The sequence below is a fragment of the Oncorhynchus mykiss genome, chromosome 6 (genome assembly GCF_057628025.1).
Source record: "Oncorhynchus mykiss isolate SJ-2025 chromosome 6, ASM5762802v1, whole genome shotgun sequence".
Taxonomy (NCBI): domain Eukaryota; kingdom Metazoa; phylum Chordata; class Actinopteri; order Salmoniformes; family Salmonidae; genus Oncorhynchus; species Oncorhynchus mykiss.
The window spans coordinates 13,822,891-13,850,821 of record NC_143027.1 but is presented as its reverse complement, the minus strand read 5'-3'; the positions used below and the strand labels follow the sequence as shown (position 1 = coordinate 13,850,821).

Sequence of the window (27,931 nt, the reverse complement as noted above, 5' to 3'; positions counted from 1 at the left end):
GGATAATGGGACCCTGAAAAACCCCTTGTGGAGCCAGAGACTGACAAGGTCACACAGAGCAGGGGTGGCCCCGAGAGAGAGGTGCCTCATTCCAGATGTGGCCAATTTCATATTTCATATTTTTTTCCCGCATGCTCCACCACCAGGGCCCTCATGCTTCTTTATGGGCCACTACAAGAAGATCTCGGGTCACTTTGTTTCTTTACCTCTTGTCACACTATATACTGTATAGTAGGGGTCTGCAACAGGCGGCCTGCGAGTGATTTTGTTTTGTTATCAGGAATTTAGAAGTTTAATTTAGGAAACCTGTTCCCAAGTATTCCCTCAAATTAACAAAAAAATAGACGTGATCATGTCTCAACATAATCAAGGTATGAAATTATTATTTTCTAATAGTCTTTTTTGTTGTTGCGTGTGGTCAATTTGAAGTGTAAAAAGTATTATAAATATTTTTCTGGCATCTGACCTTTCGCTCTGACAAACATTTCCCCAATTTGTTAAAAATGTTTTGCAAGATCATTTTCCTAGTTGGTCATTTCACTGACGCCCTTGGTGCCTTGTTCAGATCTCCTATCCCCAGTGTAGCCTCCAGACTTGTTGCCGCCTGGTCTCCGCCACTCGCCTTCTGATTGGTTGGCGGCAGGGTAGCCTAGTGGTTAGAGCGTTGGACTAGTAACCGGAAGGTTGCAAGTTCAAACCCCCGAGCTGACAAGGTACAATCTGTCGTTCTGCCCCTGAACAGGCAGTTATTAACCCACTGTTCCTACGCCGTCATTGAAAATAAGAATTTGTTCTTAGCTGACTTCCGTACTTCTTCATTGCACAAAGTAATAACCTCAACCAAATTCCGAAGACGGGTGACATCCAGTGGAAGCGGTAGGAACTGCAAACAAGTGCCTAAGAAATATCGTTTCCCAATGAGACACACTGAACAGTCAAATAAATAAAAAATCTGAATTGTTAGTCCTCTGGGTTTTGCCTGCTACATAAGTTCTGTTGTACTCACAGACATGATTCAAACAGTTTTAGAATCTTCAGAGTGTTTTCTATCCAAATCTACTAATAATATATATAATAATATGCATATCTTATATTCTTGGCATGAGTAGCAGGAAGTTGAAATTGGGCACTCTATTTATCCAAAATAAGTTTCTAATCTGACAGACTCATTAAGAGTTTATTCGGAAGATAACAGCTCTATAAATATTATTTTGTGGTGCCCCTACTCTCTAGTTAATTACATTTACATGATTAGCTCAATCAGGTGATATTAATTACGGAGAAATGATTTTATAGAAAAGCATGTCATATCACTTAATCCGGCATAGCTAAAGACACGACAGAAGTGTCAGCTGCCCTGATTCTATCACAATAACAACCCCCCAATAGGGAGAAGAGAATTGCTAGTCATAGCTGATACTGTAGCATATGTGTGATCACATACTATTTAATTCAGATACAGATCCAAGCACATAGTGAATGTATTTATTATGGATCCCCATTAGTTCCTGACCAACGTGCCCTCTAAATACACCTCTGCTGTCTTCAACCAGGATCTCAGCGATCACTGCCTCATTGCCTGTGTGCGTAATGGGTCCGCGGTCAAATGACCACCCCTCATCACTGTCAAACGCTCCCTAAAACACTTCAGCGAGCATCTAATCGGCCTGGCCCGGGTATCCTGGAAGGATATTGACCTCATCCCGTCAGTAGAGGATGCCTGGTTTCTCTTCAAAAGTGCTTTCCTCTCCATCTTAAATAAGCATGCCCCATTTATAAAATGTAGAACTAAGAACAGATATAGCCCTTGGTTCACCCCAGATTTGACTGCCCTTGACCAACTCAAAAACATCCCGTGGCGTTCTGCATTAGCATTGAATAGCCCCCGCGATATGCAACTCTTCAGGGAAGTCAGGAACCAATATTCTCAGTCAGTTAAGAAAGCAAAGGCTAGCTTTTTCAAACAGAAATGTGCGTCCTGCAGCACTAATTCAAAAAGGTCCATGGAGAAGTCCATGAAGAATAAGAGCACCAGCTGCCCACTGCACTGAGGCTAGGAAACACTGTCACCACCGATAAATCTACGATTATCTATCATTTCAAAACGCATTTTTTCCACGGCTGGCCATGCTTCCCACCTGGCTCCCCCTAACCCGGTCAACACCTCAGCACCCCCTGCAGCAACTTCTTTGTCTCACTGCTGTGCTTTATCTTAGCCAGTTCACAGTTGTAAATGAGCAATTGTTCTCAACTGGCCTACCTGGTTAAATAAAGGTTAAATACAACATTTTTAAAATTAAGGCAGCAATTACTCTTCCTGGGGTTTATTATGGATCCCCATTAGTTCCTGCCAAGGCAGCAGCTACTCTTCCTGGGGTTTATTATGGTTCCCCATTAGTTCCTGCCAAGGCAGCAGCTACTCTTCCTGGGGTTTATTATGGATCCCCATTAGTTCCTGCCAAGGCATCAGCTACTCTTCCTGGGGTTTATTATGGATCCCCATTAGTTCCTGCCAAGGCATCAGCTACTCTTCCTGGGGTTTATTATGGTTCCCCATTAGTTCCTGCCAAGGCAGCAGCTACTCTTCCTGGGGTTTATTATGGATCCCTGTCAGTTCCTGCCAAGGCAGCAGCTACTCTTCCTGGTGTTTATTATGGATCCCTGTTTGTTCCTGCCAAGGCAGCAGCTACTCTTCCTGGGGTTTATTATGGATCCCCGTTAGTTCCTGCCAAGGCAGCAGCTACTCTTCCTGGGGTTTATTATGGATCCCCGTTAGTTCCTGCCAAGGCAGCAGCTTCTCTTCCTGGGGTTTATTATGGATCCCCATTAGTTCCTGCCAAGGCAGCAGCTACTCTTCCTGGGGTTTATTATGGATACCCATTAGATCCTGCCAAGGCAGCAGCTACTCTTCCTGGAGTTTATTATGGATCCCCGTTAGTTTGTGCCAAGGCAACAGCTACTCTTCCTGGGGTTTATTATGGATCCCCGTTAGTTTGTGCCAAGGCAACAGCTACTCTTCCTGGGGTTTATTATGGATCCCCATTAGTTCGTGCCAAGGCAGCAGATACTCTTCCTGGGGTTTATTATGGATCCCCATTAGTTCGTGCCAAGGCAGCAGATACTCTTCCTGGGGTCCAGCAAAATGAAGGCATTTTTTTTTTTTTTTAAGTTACAATATATTCACAAAAGATTTCACAACACATTTATTGTGTACCCTCAGGTCCCTACTCTACTATCACATATCTACAACACATCTATCACAGTTATGCAATGCCACAGTATATACATTTATACACACATCTACCAAAAGCACACACACTACAATATATTTTTCTTAAAACTCACACACACACACACACACACACACACACACACACACACACACTCAAACATCCCCTCTCCTTCCCACATTCACCTGTGACTGCTGTCAGCCTTGCTTTGTACCTGTCAAGAGCCCATAATTTGTCTTTGCCCAAAGCCGTGCTCGCTGCATGAGAGCTCCCACATCAAAGCTGTGCTCGCTGCATGAGAGCTCTCACAGCAAAGCCGTGCTCACTGCATGAGAGCTCTCACAGCAAAGCCGTGCTCACAGCAAAGCCGTGCTCACTGCATGAGAGCTCTCACATCAAAGCCGTGCCCGCTGCATGAGAGCTCCCACATCAAAGCCGTGCTCGCTGCACAAGAGCTCCCACATCAAAGCCGTGCTCGCTGCACAAGAGCTCCCACATCAAAGCCGTGCTCGCTGCATGAGAGCTCTCACATCAAAGCCGTGCTCGCTGCACAAGAGCTCCCACATCAAAGCCGTGCTCGCTGCATGAGAGCTCTCACATCAAAGCCGTGCTCGCTGCACGAGAGCTCTCACATTAAAGCCATGCTCGCTGCACGAGAGCTCTCACATCAAAGCCGTGCTCGCTGCACGAGAGCTCCCACATCAAAGCCATGCTCACTGCATGAGAGCTCTCACAGCAAAGCCGTGCTCGCTGCACGAGAGCTCTCACATCAAAGCCGTGCTCGCTGCACGAGAGCTCTCATATCAACACCTCCCAAAGCTACACACACACACACACACACACACAGATAACATGCGCCTGGTCCAGCCGCCTCTCACCACTCACACACATTAGACACATTTAATTTCATGCCCAATGGAAAAATGGCGCTAGCATAGTCTTAAAGGGACGGCTTAGCCTATTTTCTGTCCCCCTTCATTAAACGATGCCACTGAGAAGACCGACAATGGTTCATTACCGTTCCACTGTCTCTTAGCCAAATAAGCGCAAGTCTGACCACGTAGCTTTATCACAGCCATTTCTTCAGGTTGTCCAATAAAAGTCTATGCGCGGTTTGGCATTCCCCATCATTGTTTCCCATTGGAATTGTTATCCTTGATCGTTATGTAGCTCTGTTTTCTTTTGCGGACTGATTTGATCCATTGATTGAGAGGTGAGTAAGATGTATACTCTGTGTGTGAGGAGATGTCATGCTGAGACGCAGCGCGACGTTAGAAGGTGACGGAGGGCAGAGCTGGGCTTCCTGAGCGGCGACCATTGTTGTGCTATCAGAGGGAACTCGGCTGGTCTCCGACAGGCCAACAAAGGAGCACTAAAGAGTGTCAGGAGCAGGGCGACGGGAGTGCACCCCCCTTGGAGGTGCCGAGGTGTGACCCCTCTGACTGCTGCCCTCTGGGCCAGGGCTCTATGTGGCGGTGGCACAGGGCATGCAGGGGCATGGGAAGGTGTTTTTGTGTGTGTGTGTGTGTGTGTGTGTGTGTGTGTGTGTGTGTGTGTGTGTGTGTGGTGAGAAGCTTATCCTGCACATCACTGCATAAAGGCACACTGACCCAACATCAGTGTCCACACCAAGCAAGAGTGTGAGATTTTTAAAATGTATTCTGACTGACAGGCAATTGAGACAATCAAGACCAAAGTCGTTGTTTCTACAGCATTAACTAGTTGATGATTATAATTATGCGATTAAGAATATTAATATATAATACTTTCATAATACATTTGAATAATATAATTGTATATTTTAGACCTCGTACTTACAGTTGGCAATTACATCCAATCTTTTCTAACGTTCAGAATAAATGAATGAGGTTCTGTAACACTAGGGACCACCCTTTGAGCCAATGAGCAGTCATTTTGACTCAGTCTTAACAGTTTCATAAATACATTTCATACATGCTAACGAGATAAAAAGATTTTGGGAAAAATCTGAATAGGAAAATAGATTTTCTTCAAATAACACTTTATCTTTTGGGGCGGCAGTTAGCCTAGTGGTTAGAGCGTTGGGTCAGTAACCCAACGCTCTGCTGGATCGAATCCCAGAGCTGACAAGGTAAAAATCTGTCGTTCAGCCCCTGAACAAGGCAGTTGTTCCCACTGTTCCCCAGTAGGCCATCATTGTAAATACGAATTTGTTCTTAACTGACTTCTTAAATGCTAAAAATCTGTTCCTGTCATGGAACAGGAATTGTAACAGGGAGTTATTTGGTGTTGGTAAGTCAGGGTTTTGGAAACCTTGGAATCTGCACATAAATATAGAAATTTGTATCACCTGCATGTGGATTTGAAAAAGTAAATTTTTGGAGGTCTGGGGAAAAAACTGCTTATAAAACATTCTGTTTGATATTGAAATTCTTCCAACATTTAGGAAAAGTCAAGGACAGACTAAAAAAATGGAAGAGATATTTGTATTTTAAATTCATATTGAGTCAAAATGACTCACCTTGCTCTTCCAGTACACTAACTCAACCCTTCACTTTAGCCTCTATTCGCTCTCCTCTTTATTCTCTCCCCTCTCTTTATTCTCTCTCCTCTCTTTATTCTCTCTCTCCTCTCTTTATTCTCTCTCTCCTCTTTATTCTCTCTCTCCTCTCTTTATTCTCTCTCCTCTCTTTATTCTCTCTCCTCTCTTTATTCTCTCGCCTCTCTTTATTCTCTCTCCCCTCCTTATTCTCTCTCCTCTCTTTATTCTCTCTTCTCTCTTTATTCTCTCTCTCCCCTCCTTATTCTCTCTCCTCTCTTTATTCTCTCTCCTCTCTTTATTCTCTCTCTCCTCTTTATTCTCTCTCCTCTCTTTATTCTCTCTCCTCTCTTTATTCTCTCTCTACTCTCTTTATTCTTTATCTCCTCTATTTATTTTCTCTCCTCTCTTTATTCTCTCTCTCCCCTCTTTATTCTCACTCTCCCCTCCTTATTCTCTCTCCTCTATTTATTCTCTCTCCTCTCTTTATTCTCTCTCCTCTCTTTATTCTCTCTCCCCTCTTTATTCTCTCTCCCCTCTCTTTATTCTCTCTCCTCTCTTTATTCTCTCTCTCCTCTCTTTATTACAGTGCCTTGCGAAAGTATTCGGCCCCCTTGAACTTTGCGACCTTTTGCCACATTTCAGGCTTCAAACATAAAGATATAAAACTGTATTTTTTTGTGAAGAATCAACAACAAGTGGGACACAATCATGAAGTGGAACGACATTTATTGGATATTTCAAACTTTTTTAACAAATAAAAAACTGAAAAATTGGGCGTGCAAAATTATTCAGCCCCTTTACTTTCAGTGCAGCAAACTCTCTCCAGAAGTTCAATGAGGATCTCTGAATGATCCAATGTTGACCTAAATGACTAATGATGATAAATACAATCCACCTGTGGGTAATCAAGTCTCCGTATAAATGCACCTGCACTGTGATAGTCTCAGGGGTCCGTTAAAAGCGCAGAGAGCATCATGAAGAACAAGGAACACACCAGGCAGGTCCGAGATACTGTTGTGAAGAAGTTTAAAGCCGGATTTGGATACAAAAAGATTTCCCAAGCTTTAAACATCCCAAGGAGCACTGTGCAAGCGATAATATTGAAATGGAAGGAGTATCAGACCACTGCAAATCTACCAATACCTGGCCGTCCCTCTAAACTTTCAGCTCATACAAGGAGAAGATTGATCAGAGATGCAGCCAAGAGGCCCATGATCACTCTGGATGAACTGCAGAGATCTACAGCTGAGGTGGGAGACTCTGTCCATAGGACAACAATCAGTCGTATATTGCACAAATCTGGCCTTTATGGAAGAGTGGCAAGAAGAAAGACATTTCTTAAAGATATCCATAAAAAGTGTTGTTTAACGTTTGCCACAAGCCACCTGGGAGACACACCAAACATGTGGAAGAAGGTGCTCTGGTCAGATGAAACCAAAATGTAACTTTTTGGCAACAATGCAAAACGTTATGTTTGGCGTAAAAGCAACACAGCTGAACACACCATCCCCACTGTCAAACATGGTGGTGGCAGCATCATGGTTTGGGACTGCTTTTCTTCAGCAGGGACAGGGAAGATGGTTAAAATTGATGGGAAGATGGATGGAGCCAAATACAGGACCATTCTGGAAGAAAACCTGATGGAGTCTGCAAAAGACCTGAGACTGGGACGGAGATTTGTCTTCCAACAAGACAATGATCCAAAACATAAAGCAAAATCTACAATGGAATGGTTCAAAAATAAACCTATCCAGGTGTTAGAATGGCCAAGTCAAAGTCCAGACCTGAATCCAATCGAGAATCTGTGGAAAGAACTGAAAACTGCTGTTCACAAATGCTCTCCATCCAACCTCACTGAGCTCGAGCTGTTTTGCAAGGAGGAATGGGAAAAAAATGTCAGTCTCTCGATGTGCAAAACTGATAGAGACATACCCCAAGCAACTTACAGCTGTAATCGCAGCAAAAGGTGGCGCTACAAAGTATTAACTTAAGGGGGCTGAATAATTTTGCACGCCCAATTTTTCAGTTTTTGATTTGTTAAAAAAGTTTGAAATATCCAATAAATGTCGTTCCACTTCATGATTGTGTCCCACTTGTTGTTGATTCTTCACAAAAAAATACAGTTTTATATCTTTATGTTTGAAGCCTGAAATGTGGCAAAAGGTCGCAAAGTTCAAGGGGGCCGAATACTTTCGCAAGGCACTGTATATCCCCTCTCTTTACTCTCACCCCCTCTCTTTACTCTCTCCGCTCTTTATTCTCTCCTCTCTCCTCTCTTTAATCTCTTCCCCCTTTCTTTACTCTCTCCTCTCTTTACTCTCCCCACTCTCTTTACTCTCTCCTCTCTTTACTCTCTCCCCCCTCTCTTTACTCTCTCCTCTCTTTACTCTCTCCCCGCTCTCTTTACTCTCCCCCATCTCTTTACTCTCTCCTCTCTTTATTCTCTCTCATCTGTATTTACTCTCTCATCTCTTTACTCTCTCCCCCTCTCTTTACTCTCCCCCCCATCTCTTTACTCTCCCCCCCATCTCTTTACTCTCTCCCCCATCTCTTTACTCTCTCCTCTCTTTACTCTCTCTCATCTCTATTTACTCTCTCATCTCTTTACTCTCTCCCCACTCTCTTTACTCTCTCCCCTCTCTTTGCTCTCTCCCCTCTCTTTGCTCTCTCTCCTCTCTTTGCTCTCTCTCCTCTCTTTACTCTCTCCCCCCTCTCTTTACTCTCTCCCCCTATCTTTACTCTCTCCTCTCTTTACTCTCCCCTCTCTTTACTCTGTCCTCTCTTTACTCTCTCTCCTCTCTTTACTCTCTCCTCTCTTTACTCTCTCCTCTCTTCACTCTCTCCCCCTCTCTTTACTGTCTCCCCCCTCTCTTTACTCTCTCTCCTCTCTTTACTCTCTCTCCTCTCTTTACTCTCTCTCCTCTCTTTACTCTCTCCCCCTTCTCTTTACTCTCTCCTCTCTTTACTCTCTCCCCTCTCTTTACTCTCTCCCCTCTCTTTACTCTCTCCCCTCTCTTTACTCTCTCCTCTCTTTACTCTCTCCCCCTCTCTTTACTCTCTCCTCTCTTTACTCTCTCCCCCCTCCCTTTACTCTCTCCCCCTCTCTTTACTCTCTCCTCTCTTTACTCTCTCTCCTCTCTTTACTCTCTCATCTCTTTACTCTCTCCCCCCTCTCTTTACTCTCTCCTCTTTTTACTCTCTCACCCCTCTCTTTACTCTCTCCTCTCTTTACTCTCTCTCCTCTCTTTACTCTCTCATCTCTTTACTCTCTCCCCCCTCTCTTTACTCTCTCCTCTCTTTACTCTCTCCCCCTCTCTTTACTCTCTCCTCTCTTTACTCTCTCTCACCTCTATTTACTCTCTCCTCCTCTCTTTACTCTCTCCCCCCTCTATTTACCCTCTCCTCTCTTTACTCTCTCCTCTCTTTACTCTCCCCTCTTTTTAATATCTCCCCCTCTCTTTACTCTCCCCTCTCTTTACTCTGTCCTCTCTTTACTCTGTCCTCTCTTTACCCTCTCCTCTCTTTACCCTCTCCTCTCTTTACTCTCTCCCCCTATCTTTACTCTCTCTCCTCTCTTTACTCTCCCCTCTCTTTACTCTCTCCCCCCTCTCTTTACTCTCTCTCCTCTCTTTACTCTCTCCCCCTCTCTTTACTCGCTCCTCTCTTTACTCTCTCCTCTCTTTACTCTCTCCCCCCTCTCTTTACTCTCTCTCTCATCTCTATACTCTCTCCCCCTCTCTTTACTCTCTCTCCTCTCTTTACTCTCTCCCCCTTCTCTTTACTCTCTCCCCTCTCTTTACTCTCTCCCCTCTCTTTACTCTCTCCCCTCTCTTTACTCTCTCCTCTCTTTACTCTCTCCCCCTATCTTCACTCTCTCTCCTCTCTTTACTCTCTCCTCTCTTTACTCTCTCCCCCCTCCCTTTACTCTCTCCCCCTCTCTTTACTCTCTCCTCTCTTTACTCTCTCTCATCTCTTTACTCTCTCCCCCCTCTCTTTACTCTCTCCTCTTTTACTCTCTCACCCCTCTCTTTACTCTCTCCTCTCTTTACTCTCTCTCCTCTCTTTACTCTCTCATCTCTTTACTCTCTCCCCCCTCTCTTTACTCTCTCCTCTCTTTACTCTCTCCCCCCTCTCTTTACTCTCTCCTCTCTTTACTCTCTCTCACCTCTATTTACTCTTTCCTCCTCTCTTTACTCTCTCCCCCCTCTATTTACCCTCTCCTCTCTTTACTCTCTCCTCTCTTTACTCTCCCCTCTTTTTAATATCTCCCCCTCTCTTTACTCTCTCCGCTCTTTACTCTCTCCTCTCTCCTCTCTTTAATCTCTCCTCCCTCTCTTTACTCTCCCATCTCTTTACTCTCTCCTCCTCTCTTTACTCTCTCCCCCCTCTCTTTACTCTCTATCCTCTTTTACTCTCTCCCCCCTCTCTTTGCTCTCTCTCCTCTCTTTACTCTCTCTCCCCTCTCTTTACTCTCTCCCCCTATCTTTACTCTCTCTCCTCTCTTTACTCTCTCCCCCTATCTTTACTCTCTCTCCTCTCTTTACTCTCCCCCTCTCTTTACTCTCTCCCCCCTCTCTTTACTCTCTCTCCTCTCTTTACTCTCTCCTCTCTTTACTCTCTCCTTCTCTCTTTACTCTCTCCTCTCTTTACTCTCTCCCCCTCTCTTTACTCTCTCCTCTCTTTACTCTCTCCCCCCTCTCTTTACTCTCTCCTCTCTTTACTCTCTCTCCTCTCTTTACTCTCTCCCCCTCTCTTTAATCTCTCCCCCTCTCTTTATTCTCTCCCCCATCTCTTTACTCTCTCCCCCCTATCTTTACTCTCTCCTCTCTTTACTCTCCCCCTCTCTTTACTCTCTCTCTACTCTCTTTACTCTCTCTCCTCTCTTTACTCTCTCCCCCCTCTCTTTACTCTCTCTCCTCTCTTTACTCTCTCCTCCTCTCTTTACTCTCTCCCCCCTCTCTTTACTCTCTCATCTCTTAACTCGCTCCCCCTCTCTTTACTCTCTCCTCTCTTTACTTTCTCCCCCTCTCTTTACTCTCTCTCCTCTCTTTAATCTCTCTCCTCTCTTTACTCTCTCCCCTCTCTTTGCTCTCTCTCCTTTCTTTACTCTCTCTCCCCTCTCTTTACTCTCTCCCCCCTATCTTTACTCTCTCTCCTCTCTTTACTCTCCCCCTCTCTTTACTCTCTCCCCTCTCTTTACTCTCTCTCCTCTCTTTACTCTCTCCCCCTCTCTTTACTCTCTCCTCTCTTTACTCTCTCCCCCCTCACTTTACTCTCTCCTCTCTTTACTCTCTCCTCTCTTTACTCTCTCCCCCTATCGTTACTCTCTCTCCTCTCTTTACTCTCTCCCCCCTCTCTTTACTCTCTCCCCCCTCTCTTTACTCTCTCCCCCCTCTCTTTACTCTCTCCTCTCTTTACTCTCTCTCTCCTCTCTATACTCTCTCTCATCTCTTTACTCTCTCCCCTCTCTTTACTCTCTCCCCCTATATTTACTCTCTCTCCTCTCTTTACTCTCTCCTCTCTTTACCCTCCCCCTCTCTTTACTGTCTCCCCCCTCTCTTTACTCTCTCTCCTCTCTACTCTCTCCCCCCTCTCTTTACTCTCTCCTCTCTTTACTATCTCCCCTCTCTTTACTCTCTCCTCTCTTTACTCTCTCCCCCTCTCTTTACTCTCTCCCCCCTATCTTTACTCTCTCTCCTCTCTTTACTCTCTCCTCTCTTTACTCTCTCCCCCTCCCTTTACTCTCTCACCCCTCTCTTTACTCTCTCCTCTCTTTACTCTCTCTCCTCTCTTTACTCTCTCATCTCTTTACTCTCTCCCCCTCTCTTTACTCTCTCCTCTCTTTACTCTCTCCCCCCTCTCTTTACTCTCTCCTCTCTTTACTCTCTCTCACCTCTATTTACTCTCTCCTCCTCTCTTTACTCTCTCCCCCCTCTATTACCCTCTCCTCTCTTTACTCTCTCCTGTCTTTACTCTCCCCTCTTTTTAATATCTCCCCCTCTCTTTACTCTCTCCGCTCTTTACTCTCTCCTCTCTCCTCTCTTTAATCTCTCCCCCCTCTCTTTACTCTCCCATCTCTTTACTCTCTCCTCCTCTCTTTACTCTCTCCCCCCTCTCTTTACTCTGTATCCTCTCTTTACTCTCTCCCCCCTCTCTTTGCTCTCTCTCCTCTCTTTACTCTCTCTCCCCTCTCTTTACTCTCTCCCCCTATCTTTACTCTCTCTCCTCTCTTTACTCTCTCCTCTCTTTACTCTCTCCCCCTCTCTTTACTCTCTCCTCTCTTTACTCTCTCCCCCCTCTCTTTACTCTCTCCCCCCTCTCTTTACTCTCTCCTCTCTTTACTCTCTCTCCTCTCTTTACTCTCTCCCCCTCTCTTTAATCTCTCCCCCTCTTTATTCTCTCCCCCATCTCTTTACTCTCTCCCCCCTATCTTTACTCTCTCCTCTCTTTACTCTCCCCCTCTCTTTACTCTCTCTCTACTCTCTTTACTCTCTCTCCTCTCTTTACTCTCTCCCCCCTCTCTTTACTCTCTCTCCTCTCTTTACTCTCTCCTCCTCTCTTTACTCTCTCCCCCCTCTCTTTACTCTCTCATCTCTTTACTCTCTCCCCCCTCTCTTTACTCTCTCCCCCTCTCTTTACTCTCTCCTCTCTTTACTCTCTCTCTCCTCTCTTTACTCTCTCCCCCTCTCTTTACTCTCTCATCTCTTTACTCTCTCCCCCCTCTCTTTACTCTCTCCTCTCTTTACTCTCTCTCCTCTCTTTACTCTCTCTCCTCTCTTTACTCTCTCTCCTCTCTTTACTCTCTCCCCCTCTCTTTATTCTCTCCCCCCTCTCTTTATTCTCTCCCCCCTCTCTTTATTCTCTCCCCCCTCTCTTTATTCTCTCCCCCCTCTCTTTACTCTCTCCCCCCTATCTTTACTCTCACTCCTCTCTTTACTCTCTCCTCTCTTTACTCTCCCCCCTCTCTTTACTCTCCCCCCTCTCTTTACTCTCTCTCCTCTCTTTACTCTCTCCCCCCTCTCTTTGCTCTCTCCTCTCTTTACTCTCTCCCCCCTCTCTTTACTCTCTCCCCCCTCTCTTTACTCTCTCTCTCCTCTCTATACTCTCTCTCCTCTCTTTACTCTCTCCCCCTCTCTACTCTCTCCCCCTCTCTTTACTCTTTCCCCCCTCTCTTTACTCTCTCCCCCTCTCTTTACTCTCTCATATCTTTACTCTATCCCCCCTCTCTTTTCTCTCTCCTCTCTTTACTCTCTCCCCCCTCTCTTTACTCTCTCCTCTCTTTACTCTCTCCTCTCTCTTTACTCTCTCCCCCCTCTCTTTACTCTATCCCCCCTCTATTTACTCTCTCATATCTTTACTCTATCCCCCCTCTCTTTACTCTCTCCTCTCTTTACTCTCTCCCCCCTCTCTTTACTCTCTCCTCTCTTTACTCTCTCCCCCCTCTCTTTACTCTCTCCTCTCTTTCCTCTCTCTCTCCTCTCTTTCCTTACTCTCTCCTCTCTTTCCTCTCTCTCTCTCCTCTCTTTCCTCTCTCTCTCCTCTCTATACTCTCTCCCCCTCTCTTTACTCTCTCCCCCTCTCTTTACTCTCTCCCCCTCTCTTTACTCTCTCCCCCCTCTCTTTACTCTCTCATCTCTTTACTCTCTCCCCCCTCTCTTTACTCTCTCCCCACTCTATATGTGTTTGCTGCTGGACAGAACAGGGTCAGAGACACATGGAGAGACACAGAGACTAATGTTTGATTGACACCGCCCAAACCTTTCTCTGTTGACATCAATTCTGGTTTCGGACTTGGTCGAGAACCCTTGGCCTTACTGCACACGTCTAGGATGCTGGGGACACAGGTCCCCTTCACAGTAATGTGCTTCAGGGTGACTTGGCACCAGTAAGGGTTATCCACCATTAGCACTGGAAGGACTAGGGCACAGAGGGCTAACATTTGTTTAGTAGGCCTAATGTTGTCAACCTATTAACACTTTTCCCTGTGTGCTGCGTGGATCTGAGGCATAAGGATGGATGGGCTGAACACTTGTCAATCTCTCTCTTACCCTATCCATCTCCCCTATCTTTGTTTTTGTCTCTCACTCTCTCTTTCCATCTACCTCCATCCATCCTAATCCTTTGTCTAGTTTATTCTCTCTCTCTCTGTCTCGTTCCTCATTCCTTCGTGATTCAGAAGAAGACAGTGTTACCAGTCAGTTTTCCAGCCTACCACTAGTGGGCAGTGGCACAAAGCCTGAATGGACCTCTTCTCCTCTCCTATTCTCTCTTCTCTTCTCCTATTCTCTCTTTTCTCCTGTTCTCTCTTCTCCTATTCTCTCCCTTCTCTTCTCCTATTCTCTCTCTTCTCTTCTCCTATTCTCTCTCTTCTCTTCTCCTATTCTGTCTCTTCTCCTCTCATATTCTCTCTCTTCTCCTCTCCTATTCTCTCCTATTCTCTTCTCCTATTTTCTCCTATTCTCTCTCTTCTCCTATTCTCTCCTTTCTCTTCTCCTATTCTCTCTCTTCTCTTCTCCTATTCTCTCCCTTCTCTTATCCTATTCTCTCTCTTCTCTTCTCCTATTCTCCCCCTTCTCTTCTCCTATTCTCCCCCTTGTCTTCTCATATTCTCTCTCTTCTCTTCTCCTATTCTGTCTCTTCTCCTCTCCTATTCTCTCTCTTATCATCTCCTATTCTCTCTCTTATCCTCTCCTATTCTCTCTTCTCATATTCTCTCTCTTCTCTTCTATTCTCTCTCTCCTCTTCTCCTCTCCTATTCTCTCTCTTCTCCTCTCCTATTCTGTCTCTTCTCCTCTCCAATTATGTCCCTTCTCTACTCCTATTCTCTCTCTTCTCCTCTCCTATTCTGTCTTTTTTCTACTCCTATTCTCTCTCTTCTCCTCTCCTATTCTCTCTTTTCTCCTCTCCTATTCTCTCTCTTCTCCTCTCCTATTCTCTCTTCTCCTCTCCTATTCTCTCCTCTCCTATTCTGTCTCCTCTCCTATCTTCTCCTTTCCTCTCCTATTTTCTCCTCTCCTATTCTCTCTCTTATCATCTCCTATTCTGTCTCTCCTCTTCTCCTATTCTGTCTCTTCTCTTCTCCAATTATTTTTCTTCTCCAATTCTATCTTTTCTCCTCTCCTATTCTCTCTTTTCTTCTCCTCTCCTATTCTCTCTTTTCTTCTCCTATCCTATTCTCTCCTCCTCTCTCTTCTCCTCTCCTATTCTCTTCTCCTCTCCTATTCTCTCCCCCTCTCTCTCTTCTCCTCTCCTATTCTCTCACATTTTCCTTTTTTCTCCCTTCTTCCTCTCCTCGTCCTCTCCGGTCGTAAGGTCCATGTGAACTACTCCATGGTGGCTCTGCCAACAAAGACAGCCCTGAGCCTGTAGCTGGGGCCTGTAGCTGAGCCTCTTTAATAGAACCTGGCCCATTACTTTACCACTCCTCCCTCTCAGTGCAGATAGCTAGTATGCCCAAAAGAGGAGAAAAGAAGACAGCTCCTTCCCTCCCAGCTCAGCTCCAAGCCCAGGTGGTGCTGTGCCGTGCGGGGCCGTGCCTGGCCGTATGTGCAGCTCTAACGCACAGGAAGAAAACTCACAAATTCCATAGCCAACAGCCTAAGGAACTCCTAACTATAGAATCCCATCCGCTTTCTAATAAAGGGTTCCTAATTAAGAGTGGCCGTCGACATGTGTGGTTTGACGATTTATATGCATTTCTAGTATAATATGTAGAATAATGGATTTTCTAGGATTGTCCGTTAGATGTATTTTTTACAGGTGATGTTTGAGTCATTATAATGAACAGCTGTGATTTACCTGGGATATGTGTTCCTTTAGTTCTGTAATGTGCTTATTATTTCGATAGGAAATAAGAAAAACAGATATCTTTCATTTAATCTGCTTTGTTTCATTGGCCATCCTCTCTTTTTGGTCTTAATATTGTGATTAAATTAATTTGTACTTCAAATTCTATTGTACATCTTCCTTAAAAAGGTCTCAGATTATAAAAAAAAAAAAAAACGTTTTTAAAGTATTTAATTTATAGTTTTTCATTCACAATCTTGTGTTTCAGTCAAAGATTTAGTTAAGTAGTTTTGACCTAAAACACAGAAACAGTTGCTAAATAAAGTAAGCCCTTCATTTATTTATTCACTGCTGCAATTTGTTCAGATTTGTCTCATTTGGTTTGGACAATCTGAAAGTTTGATTCTAATACGCCTGGGGAGAGGAGGGGGCTCTGGCTAAATGAGTCGGTCGTTGACAGGGTGTGAGAATAACAATCATTTGCAACGTGTGAAACTGTCATTTTGCTGTTGTCAACACACACCAGGTGCTCAGGGCAGGTTTGACGTCGATGGTTGGAGGAGGGACACACACATTGTGTTAACACATATTAAAAGGAGGAGGGACACATTGTGTTAACACATATTAAAAGGAGGAGGGACACATTGTGTTAACACATATTAAAAGGAGGAGGGACACATTGTGTTAACACATATTAAAAGGAGGAGGGACACATTGTGTTAACACATATTAAAAGGAGGAGGGACACATTGTGTTAACACATATTAAAAGGAGGAGGGACACATTGTGTTAACACATATTAAAAGGAGGAGGGACACTTTGTGTTAACACATATTAAAAGGAGGAGACGTGCTGCCGTCTGTAGACGGGGTGCTTGATGGCGACTCTGGGAGGAATCAGAAAAACATTTCCTCTCTAACTCCTACACTCGTCTTCTAAAAAGCCTTTTTGACAGACAGATCTGTGTGTGTGTGTACGTACAGAGGGGAAGTGTGTGTGTGTGTGTGTGTGTGTGTACGTACAGAGGGGGAGTGTGTGAAGTGCAGCCAAAGTGGAACAGGAATCCCTCCGTTTCCTCCTTTCGTTTCAGAGTGCTTGGATAATAAACACACTTAATTAAAAATGACTTCAGAGTTGAAGAAGTCACTTAGGCCCTGTGAAAACTTCCCCAGACCACAATAGGTTCTGCCTATTTCAATTCACATGATCTTTTTCCCTGCTTAATTTTACAGCATATTTTAAAACTATTTTCATTTATTTCTATGCATTCACGTTTAGTTTCTGTTATTAATTTCACATCTTAACATTACGAAACATTCATTGCTGTGTACATTATCATATTTTTCTTGTGTTTGGTAGTAAGTTGCTAAAACAATGGATATGAAGTTATCCCAATTCAAAGGTACCACACGTATGTGTCGGCCCTAACACTTGAGTTAAGTGATGGATGGATCGATTAGAAGTTGAAAAGTGACAGACACATGGCCTTTGGACTCACTAAGTGCTATTCACTGGCTAAGACACACACACACACACACATACACACATACACATTTACAAGTCGGAGGAAAGTCTGTGGACTCTTAACAAACGTGTGTGTGTTGTTGTGTTGTCTTCCAGGAGGGTTACGGTGTGATGGTGCTCAACCCCAATGAGAACCACCTGGAGGTGGAGAGGCCGGCCAAGCCCACCCCCCTGCCCTCCCCCGAGGCCTCGGACGAACCCGCCGAGAAGAGAGAGCGCAAGGACGACCGGGAGAGCAAGAAGAAGAGGGACTTCTACGAGAAGTACCGCAACCCGCAGAAGGAGAGCGAGACAGAGCAGATCCCCATACGGGTGAGCGAGGGAGGGGTGATGGAGGGTGGGGGGGGGGCATAAAAGCTGCAGACGGGGAGGTTAATGGGTGGAGTTGGGATCGAGGCAGTTAGGAAGAGGGTGATGGATAGATGCAAGTGTAGAAAGGGTTGTGGGCGGGGTTGGGAGAGAGTGAGAGAAGGAAAGAAAGAGGGGCTGTTTGTGGCCAGGCTGTGGTGTGTTTGGCCATGCTCCAGTATGCTCTCAGTGTGTGAGTGTTAACCACATGACACTCTTCCTTCTCTCACTCGCTCTTCCTCCCTCTCTCCCTGGTCAGAGCAGCTTTGTCCCCTTACACCACGGTTGACCGATGGAATTATTATCTGTCGAACACACACTCTGTAAACACGCACACCCAGCGTTCTGATCATGGCCCATAGACCATCTTTTAACCACACACACACACACCTTGGCCACCTTGCCGTACACTCAGACACAAGAAGGGAATATTGCAGTGATCAAAATAAATGTCCGCCATGATGACAAACAGAAACAAAGGTTCCTCAACCCAGCCCTTCTGTCAAACCTAACAGAAGTTGATGAAAGTCACGTCATCTTCAAGTCTTTGACAGCTTATCCATCCACACAGACCTTGTCTCTCGATGTCCAACAGGTGCAGTGGCCAGTGTGTGGGGTATTTGGGAGTTTTAATGTGTTGAGAATGTGATAGAGGACTAGCCTCTTTGTCTCATCACAGTTGTTGGCTGTAGCGCTCACACCAATGTGGGTGGGTGTGTGTGTGCACGTGCATGTCCCAGCGTTTGTTTGTGCGTGCGTGCGTGTATGGTGTGTGTACATGCATGCGTATGCAGCGCGTGTGTGTGAGATGTCACTGTCGTCTCTGACAGGCCTAGTGGTCTCGGTGGGACTGATGGGCGGTGTGTGAGCTGTCAGCACTGCCTCTTCTCCCTGCCTGTCTCTCCTGACACTATCTCTACACACACTAATAGGGGCTCATTAGCAGTAGCCGATTAGCTCCCTCTGTCATAAAAGATGGCTTAAAGCCCCTTATCATCACTAACTATCTATCATCTATCTATCTCTCCCCCTTTGTATCTCAGGCTGACTTTAGACTTTTTTGCTGTGAACATACTGAAGTAATGTGAATGTTGATTGAAATACAACAGAAAAACAAAACATTTGCACGTGGGTACATATGCACACACACACACACACACACACACACACACACACACACACATACACACACACACACACATTATAAGACAAGGGTTAAGACTCAAGTGTCATATTCATGTGTTTAAAAGATCTGTGATGATGATCTTGCGTGTCTGTAAGTGTTAGAAATAGAGAGGTCAGAGCAGAGAGAAATGTGTGATCATATCAGCAGAGATATAGAGCTGTGTGATCATATCAGCAGAGAGAGATGTGTGATCATATCAGCAGAGATATAGAGCTGTGTGATCATATCAGCGGAGATATAGAGCTTAATGATCATATCAGCAGAGATATAAAGCTGTGTGATCATATCAGCAGAGATATAGAGCTGTGTGATCATATCAGCAGAGAGAGATGTGTGATCATATCAGCAGAGATATAGAGCTGTGTGATCATATCAACAGAGATATAGAGCTGTGTGATCATATCAGCAGAGATATAAAGCTGTGTGATCATATCAGCAGAGATATAGAGCTGTGTGATCATATCAGCAGAGATATAGAGCTGTGTGATCATATCAGCAGAGATATAAAGCTGTGTGATCATATCAGCAGAGATATAGAGCTGTGTGATCATATCAACAGAGATATAGAGCTGTATGATCATATCAGCAGAGAGAGATGTGTGATCATATCAGCAGAGAGAGATGTGTGAGCATATCAGCAGAGAGATAGAGATGTGTGATCATATCAGCAGAGAGAGAGAGAGATGTGTGATCATATCAGCAGAGAGAGATGTGTGATCATATCAGCAGAGAGAGATGTGTGATCATATCAGCAGAGAGAGATGTGTGAGCATATCAGCAGAGAGAGAGAGAGATGTGTGAGCATATCAGCAGAGAGAGAGAGAGATGTGTGATCATATCAGCAGAGAGAGAGAGATGTGTGATCATATCAGCAGAGAGAGAGAGGTGTGATCATATCAGCAGAGAGAGAGAGAGATGTGTGATCATATCAGCAGAGAGAGATGTGTGAGCATATCAGCAGAGAGAGAGAGAGATGTGTGATCATATCAGCAGAGAGAGAGAGATGTGTGATCATATCAGCAGAGAGAGAGAGAGATGTGTGATCGTATCAGCAGAGAGAGAGAGATGTGTGATCATATCAGCAGAGAGAGAGATGTGTGGTCATATCAGAGATATAGAGCTGTGTGATCATATCAGCAGAGAGAGATGTGTGATCATATCAGCAGAGAGAGAGAGATGTGTGATCATATCAGCAGAGAGAGAGATGTGTGGTCATATCAGAGATATAGAGCTGTGTGATCATATCAGCAGAGAGAGAGATGTGTGATCATATCAGCAGAGAGAGAGATGTGTGATCATATCAGCAGAGAGAGAGAGATGTGTGATCATATCAGCAGAGAGAGAGAGATGTGTGATCATATCAGCAGAGAGAGAGATGTGTGGTCATATCAGAGATATAGAGCTGTGTGATCATATCAGCAGAGAGAGAGATGTGTGATCATATCAGCAGAGAGAGAGATGTGTGATCATATCAGCAGAGAGAGAGAGATGTGTGATCATATCAGCAGAGAGAGAGATGTGTGATCATATCAGCAGAGAGAGATGTGTGATCATATCAGCAGAGAGAGATGTGTGATCATATCAGCAGAGAGAGAGATGTGTGATCATATCAGCAGAGAGAGATGTGTGATCATATCAGCAGAGAGAGATGTGTGATCATATCAGAAGAGATACAGTGGGGCAAAAAAGTATTTAGTCAGCCACCAATTGTGCAAGTTCTCTCACTTAAAAAGATGAGAGAGGCCTGTAATTTTCATCATAGGTACACTTCAACTATGACAGACAAAATGAGGGGGAAAAAATCCAGAAAATCACATTGTAGGATTTTTAATGAATTTATTTGCAAATTATGGTGTTATTAATTAATGCAAATTAATTAATTTAAAATCCTACAATGTGATTTTCTGGATTTTTTTTTCTTATTTTGTCTGCCTCATCTTTTTAAGTGGGAGAACTTGCACAATTGGTGGCTGACTAAATACTTTTTTGCCCCACTGTATAGAGCTGTGTGATCATATCAGCAGAGAGAGAGATGTGTGATCATATCAGCAGAGAGAGAGAGAGATGTGTGATCATATCAGCAGAGAGAGATGTGTGATCATATCAGCAGAGAGAGAGAGATGTGTGAGCATATCAGCAGAGAGAGAGAGATGTGTGATCATATCAGCAGAGAGAGAGAGAGATGTGTGATCATATCAGCAGATAGAGATGTGTGATCATATCAGCAGAGAGAGATGTGTGAGCATATCAGCAGAGAGAGAGAGAGATGTGTGATCATATCAGCAGAGAGAGAGAGATGTGTGATCATATCAGCAGAGAGAGAGAGGTGTGATCATATCAGCAGAGAGAGAGATGTGTGATCATATCAGCAGAGAGAGATGTGTGAGCATATCAGCAGAGAGATAGAGAGATGTGTGATCATATCAGCAGAGAGAGAGAGATGTGTGACCATATCAGCAGAGAGAGAGAGAGATGTGTGATCATATCAGCAGAGAGAGAGAGATGTGTGATCATATCAGCAGAGAGAGAGATGTGTGGTCATATCAGAGATATAGAGCTGTGTGATCATATCAGCAGAGAGAGAGATGTGTGATCATATCAGCAGAGAGAGAGAGATGTGTGATCATATCAGCAGAGAGAGAGATGTGTGATCATATCAGCAGAGAGAGAGAGATGTGTGATCATATCAGCAGAGAGAGATGTGTGATCATATCAGCAGAGAGAGATGTGTGATCATATCAGCAGAGAGAGAGATGTGTGATCATATCAGCAGAGAGAGATGTGTGATCATATCAGCAGAGAGAGATGTGTGATCATATCAGAAGAGATACAGTGGGGCAAAAAAGTATTTAGTCAGCCACCAATTGTGCAAGTTCTCTCACTTAAAAAGATGAGAGAGGCCTGTAATTTTCATCATAGGTACACTTCAACTATGACAGACAAAATGAGGGGGAAAAAATCCAGAAAATCACATTGTAGGATTTTTAATGAATTTATTTGCAAATTATGGTGTTATTAATTAATGCAAATTAATTAATTTAAAATCCTACAATGTGATTTTCTGGATTTTTTTTTCTTATTTTGTCTGCCTCATCTTTTTAAGTGGGAGAACTTGCACAATTGGTGGCTGACTAAATACTTTTTTGCCCCACTGTATAGAGCTGTGTGATCATATCAGCAGAGAGAGAGATGTGTGATCATATCAGCAGAGAGAGAGAGAGATGTGTGATCATATCAGCAGAGAGAGATGTGTGATCATATCAGCAGAGAGAGAGAGATGTGTGAGCATATCAGCAGAGAGAGAGAGATGTGTGATCATATCAGCAGAGAGAGAGAGAGATGTGTGATCATATCAGCAGATAGAGATGTGTGATCATATCAGCAGAGAGAGATGTGTGAGCATATCAGCAGAGAGAGAGAGAGATGTGTGATCATATCAGCAGAGAGAGAGAGATGTGTGATCATATCAGCAGAGAGAGAGAGGTGTGATCATATCAGCAGAGAGAGAGATGTGTGATCATATCAGCAGAGAGAGATGTGTGAGCATATCAGCAGAGAGATAGAGAGATGTGTGATCATATCAGCAGAGAGAGAGAGATGTGTGACCATATCAGCAGAGAGAGAGAGAGATGTGTGATCATATCAGCAGAGAGAGAGAGATGTGTGATCATATCAGCAGAGAGAGAGATGTGTGGTCATATCAGAGATATAGAGCTGTGTGATCATATCAGCAGAGAGAGAGATGTGTGATCATATCAGCAGAGAGAGAGAGATGTGTGATCATATCAGCAGAGAGAGAGATGTGTGATCATATCAGCAGAGAGAGAGAGAGATGTGTGATCATATCAGCAGAGAGAGATGTGTGATCATATCAGCAGAGAGAGATGTGTGAGCATATCAGCAGAGAGAGAGAGAGATGTGTGATCATATCAGCAGAGAGAGAGAGATGTGTGATCATATCAGCAGAGAGAGAGAGGTGTGATCATATCAGCAGAGAGAGAGATGTGTGATCATATCAGCAGAGAGAGATGTGTGAGCATATCAGCAGAGAGATAGAGAGATGTGTGATCATATCAGCAGAGAGAGAGAGATGTGTGACCATATCAGCAGAGAGAGAGAGAGATGTGTGATCATATCAGCAGAGAGAGAGAGATGTGTGATCATATCAGCAGAGAGAGAGATGTGTGGTCATATCAGAGATATAGAGCTGTGTGATCATATCAGCAGAGAGAGAGATGTGTGATCATATCAGCAGAGAGAGAGAGATGTGTGATCATATCAGCAGAGAGAGAGATGTGTGATCATATCAGCAGAGAGAGAGAGATGTGTGATCATATCAGCAGAGAGAGAGATGTGTGATCATATCAGCAGAGAGAGATGTGTGATCATATCAGCAGAGAGAGATGTGTGATCATATCAGCAGAGAGAGAGATGTGTGATCATATCAGCAGAGAGAGATGTGTGATCATATCAGCAGAGAGAGATGTGTGATCATATCAGAAGAGATACAGTGGGGCAAAAAAGTATTTAGTCAGCCACCAATTGTGCAAGTTCTCTCACTTAAAAAGATGAGAGAGGCCTGTAATTTTCATCATAGGTACACTTCAACTATGACAGACAAAATGAGGGGGAAAAAATCCAGAAAATCACATTGTAGGATTTTTAATGAATTTATTTGCAAATTATGGTGGAATTAATTAATGCAAATAAATTAATTTAAAATCCTACAATGATTTTCTGGATTTTTTTTCTTATTTTGTCTGCCTCATCTTTTTAAGTGGGAGAACTTGCACAATTGGTGGCTGACTAAATACTTTTTTGCCCCACTGTATAGAGCTGTGTGATCACATCAGCCGAGAGAGAGAGATGTGTGAGCATATCAGCCGAGAGAGAGATGTGTGAGCATATCAGCAGAGAGAGAGATGTGTGAGCATATCAGCAGAGAGAGATGTGTGATGATATCAGCAGAGAGAGATGTGTGATCATATCAGCAGAGAGAGAGATGTGTGATCATATCAGCAGAGAGAGAGAGATGTGTGAGCATATCAGCAGAGAGAGAGATGTGTGAGCATATCAGCAGAGAGAGATGTGTGATCATATCAGCAGAGAGAGATGTGTGATCATATCAGCAGAGAGATGTGTGATCATATCAGCAGAGAGAGATGTGTGATCATATCAGCAGAGAGAGAGAGAGATGTGTGATCATATCAGCAGAGAGAGAGAGATGTGTGATCATATCAGCAGAGAGAGAGATGTGTGGTCATATCAGAGATATAGAGCTGTGTGATCATATCAGCAGAGAGAGATGTGTGATCATATCAGCAGAGAGAGAGATGTGTGATCATATCAGCAGAGAGAGATGTGTGATCATATCAGCAGAGAGAGATGTGTGATCATATCAGAAGAGATACAGTGGGGCAAAAAAGTATTTAGTCAGCCACCAATTGTGCAAGTTCTCTCACTTAAAAAGATGAGAGAGGCCTGTAATTTTCATCATAGGTACACTTCAACTATGACAGACAAAATGAGGGGGAAAAAATCCAGAAAATCACATTGTAGGATTTTTAATGAATTTATTTGCAAATTATGGTGTTATTAATTAATGCAAATTAATTAATTTAAAATCCTACAATGTGATTTTCTGGATTTTTTTTTCTTATTTTGTCTGCCTCATCTTTTTAAGTGGGAGAACTTGCACAATTGGTGGCTGACTAAATACTTTTTTGCCCCACTGTATAGAGCTGTGTGATCACATCAGCAGAGAGAGAGAGATGTGTGAGCATATCAGCAGAGAGAGAGATGTGTGATCATATCAGCAGAGAGAGAGAGATGTGTGAGCATATCAGCAGAGAGAGAGATGTGTGAGCATATCAGCAGAGAGAGATGTGTGATGATATCAGCAGAGAGAGATGTGTGATCATATCAGCAGAGAGAGAGATGTGTGATCATATCAGCAGAGAGAGAGAGATGTGTGAGCATATCAGCAGAGAGAGAGACGTGTGAGCATATCAGCAGAGAGAGAGAGATGTGTGATCATATCAGTAGAGAGAGAGAGATGTGTGATCATATCAGCAGAGAGAGAGAGATGTGTGAGCATATCAGCAGAGAGAGAGATGTGTGAGCATATCAGCAGAGAGAGATGTGTGATCATATCAGCAGAGAGATGTGTGATCATATCAGCAGAGAGATGTGTGATCATATCAGCAGAGAGAGATGTGTGATCATATCAGCAGAGATAGAGATTTGTGATCAGTGATCATATCAGCAGAGAGAGAGAGATGTGTGAGCATATCAGAGAGAGAGAGATGTGTGAGCATATCAGAGAGAGAGAGATGTGTGAGCATATCATCAGAGAGAGAGAGAGATGTGTGATCATATCAGCAGAGAGAGAGAGGGGTGTGATCATATTGGCAGAGAGAGAGATGTGTGAGCATATCAGCAGAGAGAGAGAGGGGTGTGATCATATTGGCAGAGAGAGAGAGAGGTGTGAGCATATCAGCAGAGAGAGAGAGGGGTGTGATCATATTGGCAGAGAGAGAGAGATGTGTGATCATATCAGCAGAGAGAGAGAGAGATGTGTGAGCATATCAGCAGAGAGAGAGAGATGTGTGAGCATATCAGCAGAGAGAGAGAGATGTGTGATCATATCAGCAGAGAGAGAGAGAGATGTGTGATCATATCAGCAGAGAGAGATGTGTGATCATATCAGCAGAGAGAGATGTGTGAGCATATCAGCAGAGAGAGAGAGAGATGTGTGATCATATCAGCAGAGAGAGAGAGATGTGTGATCATATCAGCAGAGAGAGAGAGGTGTGATCATATCAGCAGAGAGAGAGAGAGATGTGTGATCATATCAGCAGAGAGAGATGTGTGAGCATATCAGCAGAGAGAGAGAGAGATGTGTGATCATATCAGCAGAGAGAGAGAGATGTGTGATCATATCAGCAGAGAGAGAGAGAGATGTGTGAGCATATCAGCAGAGAGAGAGATGTGTGATCATATCAGCAGAGAGAGAGAGATGTGTGAGCATATCAGCAGAGAGAGAGATGTGTGAGCATATCAGCAGAGAGAGATGTGTGATGATATCAGCAGAGAGAGATGTGTGATCATATCAGCAGAGAGAGAGATGTGTGATCATATCAGCAGAGAGAGAGAGATGTGTGAGCATATCAGCAGAGAGAGAGACGTGTGAGCATATCAGCAGAGAGAGAGAGATGTGTGATCATATCAGTAGAGAGAGAGAGATGTGTGATCATATCAGCAGAGAGAGAGAGATGTGTGAGCATATCAGCAGAGAGAGAGATGTGTGAGCATATCAGCAGAGAGAGATGTGTGATCATATCAGCAGAGAGATGTGTGATCATATCAGCAGAGAGATGTGTGATCATATCAGCAGAGAGAGATGTGTGATCATATCAGCAGAGATAGAGATTTGTGATCAGTGATCATATCAGCAGAGAGAGAGAGATGTGTGAGCATATCAGAGAGAGAGAGATGTGTGAGCATATCAGAGAGAGAGAGATGTGTGAGCATATCATCAGAGAGAGAGAGAGATGTGTGATCATATCAGCAGAGAGAGAGAGGGGTGTGATCATATTGGCAGAGAGAGAGATGTGTGAGCATATCAGCAGAGAGAGAGAGGGGTGTGATCATATTGGCAGAGAGAGAGAGAGGTGTGAGCATATCAGCAGAGAGAGAGAGGGGTGTGATCATATTGGCAGAGAGAGAGAGATGTGTGATCATATCAGCAGAGAGAGAGAGAGATGTGTGAGCATATCAGCAGAGAGAGAGAGATGTGTGAGCATATCAGCAGAGAGAGAGAGATGTGTGATCATATCAGCAGAGAGAGAGAGAGATGTGTGATCATATCAGCAGAGAGAGATGTGTGATCATATCAGCAGAGAGAGATGTGTGAGCATATCAGCAGAGAGAGAGAGAGATGTGTGATCATATCAGCAGAGAGAGAGAGATGTGTGATCATATCAGCAGAGAGAGAGAGGTGTGATCATATCAGCAGAGAGAGAGAGAGATGTGTGATCATATCAGCAGAGAGAGATGTGTGAGCATATCAGCAGAGAGAGAGAGAGATGTGTGATCATATCAGCAGAGAGAGAGAGATGTGTGATCATATCAGCAGAGAGAGAGAGAGATGTGTGATCATATCAGCAGAGAGAGAGAGATGTGTGGTCATATCAGAGATATAGAGCTGTGTGATCATATCAGCAGAGAGAGAGATGTGTGATCATATCAGCAGAGAGAGAGAGATGTGTGATCATATCAGCAGAGAGAGAGATGTGTGATCATATCAGCAGAGAGAGAGAGATGTGTGATCATATCATCAGAGAGAGAGATGTGTGATCATATCAGCAGAGAGAGATGTGTGATCATATCAGCAGAGAGAGAGATGTGTGATCATATCAGCAGAGAGAGATGTGTGATCATATCAGCAGAGAGAGAGATGTGTGATCATATCAGAAGAGATACAGTGGGGCAAAAAAGTATTTAGTCAGCCACCAATTGTGCAAGTTCTCTCACTTAAAAAGATGAGAGAGGCCTGTAATTTTCATCATAGGTACACTTCAACTATGACAGACAAAATGAGGGGGAAAAAATCCAGAAAATCACATTGTAGGATTTTTAATGAATTTATTTGCAAATTATGGTGGAATTAATTAATGCAAATAAATTAATTTAAAATCCTACAATGATTTTCTGGATTTGTTTTCTTATTTTGTCTGCCTCATCTTTTTAAGTGGGAGAACTTGCACAATTGGTGGCTGACTAAATACTTTTTTGCCCCACTGTATAGAGCTGTGTGATCACATCAGCCGAGAGAGAGAGATGTGTGAGCATATCAGCCGAGAGAGAGATGTGTGAGCATATCAGCAGAGAGAGAGATGTGTGAGCATATCAGCAGAGAGAGATGTGTGATGATATCAGCAGAGAGAGATGTGTGATCATATCAGCAGAGAGAGAGATGTGTGATCATATCAGCAGAGAGAGAGAGATGTGTGAGCATATCAGCAGAGAGAGAGACGTGTGAGCATATCAGCAGAGAGAGAGAGATGTGTGATCATATCAGTAGAGAGAGAGAGATGTGTGATCATATCAGCAGAGAGAGAGAGATGTGTGAGCATATCAGCAGAGAGAGAGATGTGTGAGCATATCAGCAGAGAGAGATGTGTGATCATATCAGCAGAGAGATGTGTGATCATATCAGCAGAGAGATGTGTGATCATATCAGCAGAGAGAGATGTGTGATCATATCAGCAGAGATAGAGATTTGTGATCAGTGATCATATCAGCAGAGAGAGAGAGATGTGTGAGCATATCAGA

At 43.9% G+C, this 27,931-nt stretch overlaps 1 protein-coding gene across 1 annotated transcript in view; it reads left to right on the top strand.

The window, feature by feature from the left end:
• arb2a (ARB2 cotranscriptional regulator A) overlaps positions 1-27,931 on the top strand; it is a 318,843-nt gene that overhangs the window by 118,316 nt on the left and 172,596 nt on the right. The window contains exon 7 of the mRNA XM_036979434.2: positions 17,158-17,373. Coding sequence (XP_036835329.2) covers positions 17,158-17,373 — 216 coding nt within the window. The remainder of the gene's footprint in view (positions 1-17,157; positions 17,374-27,931) is intronic.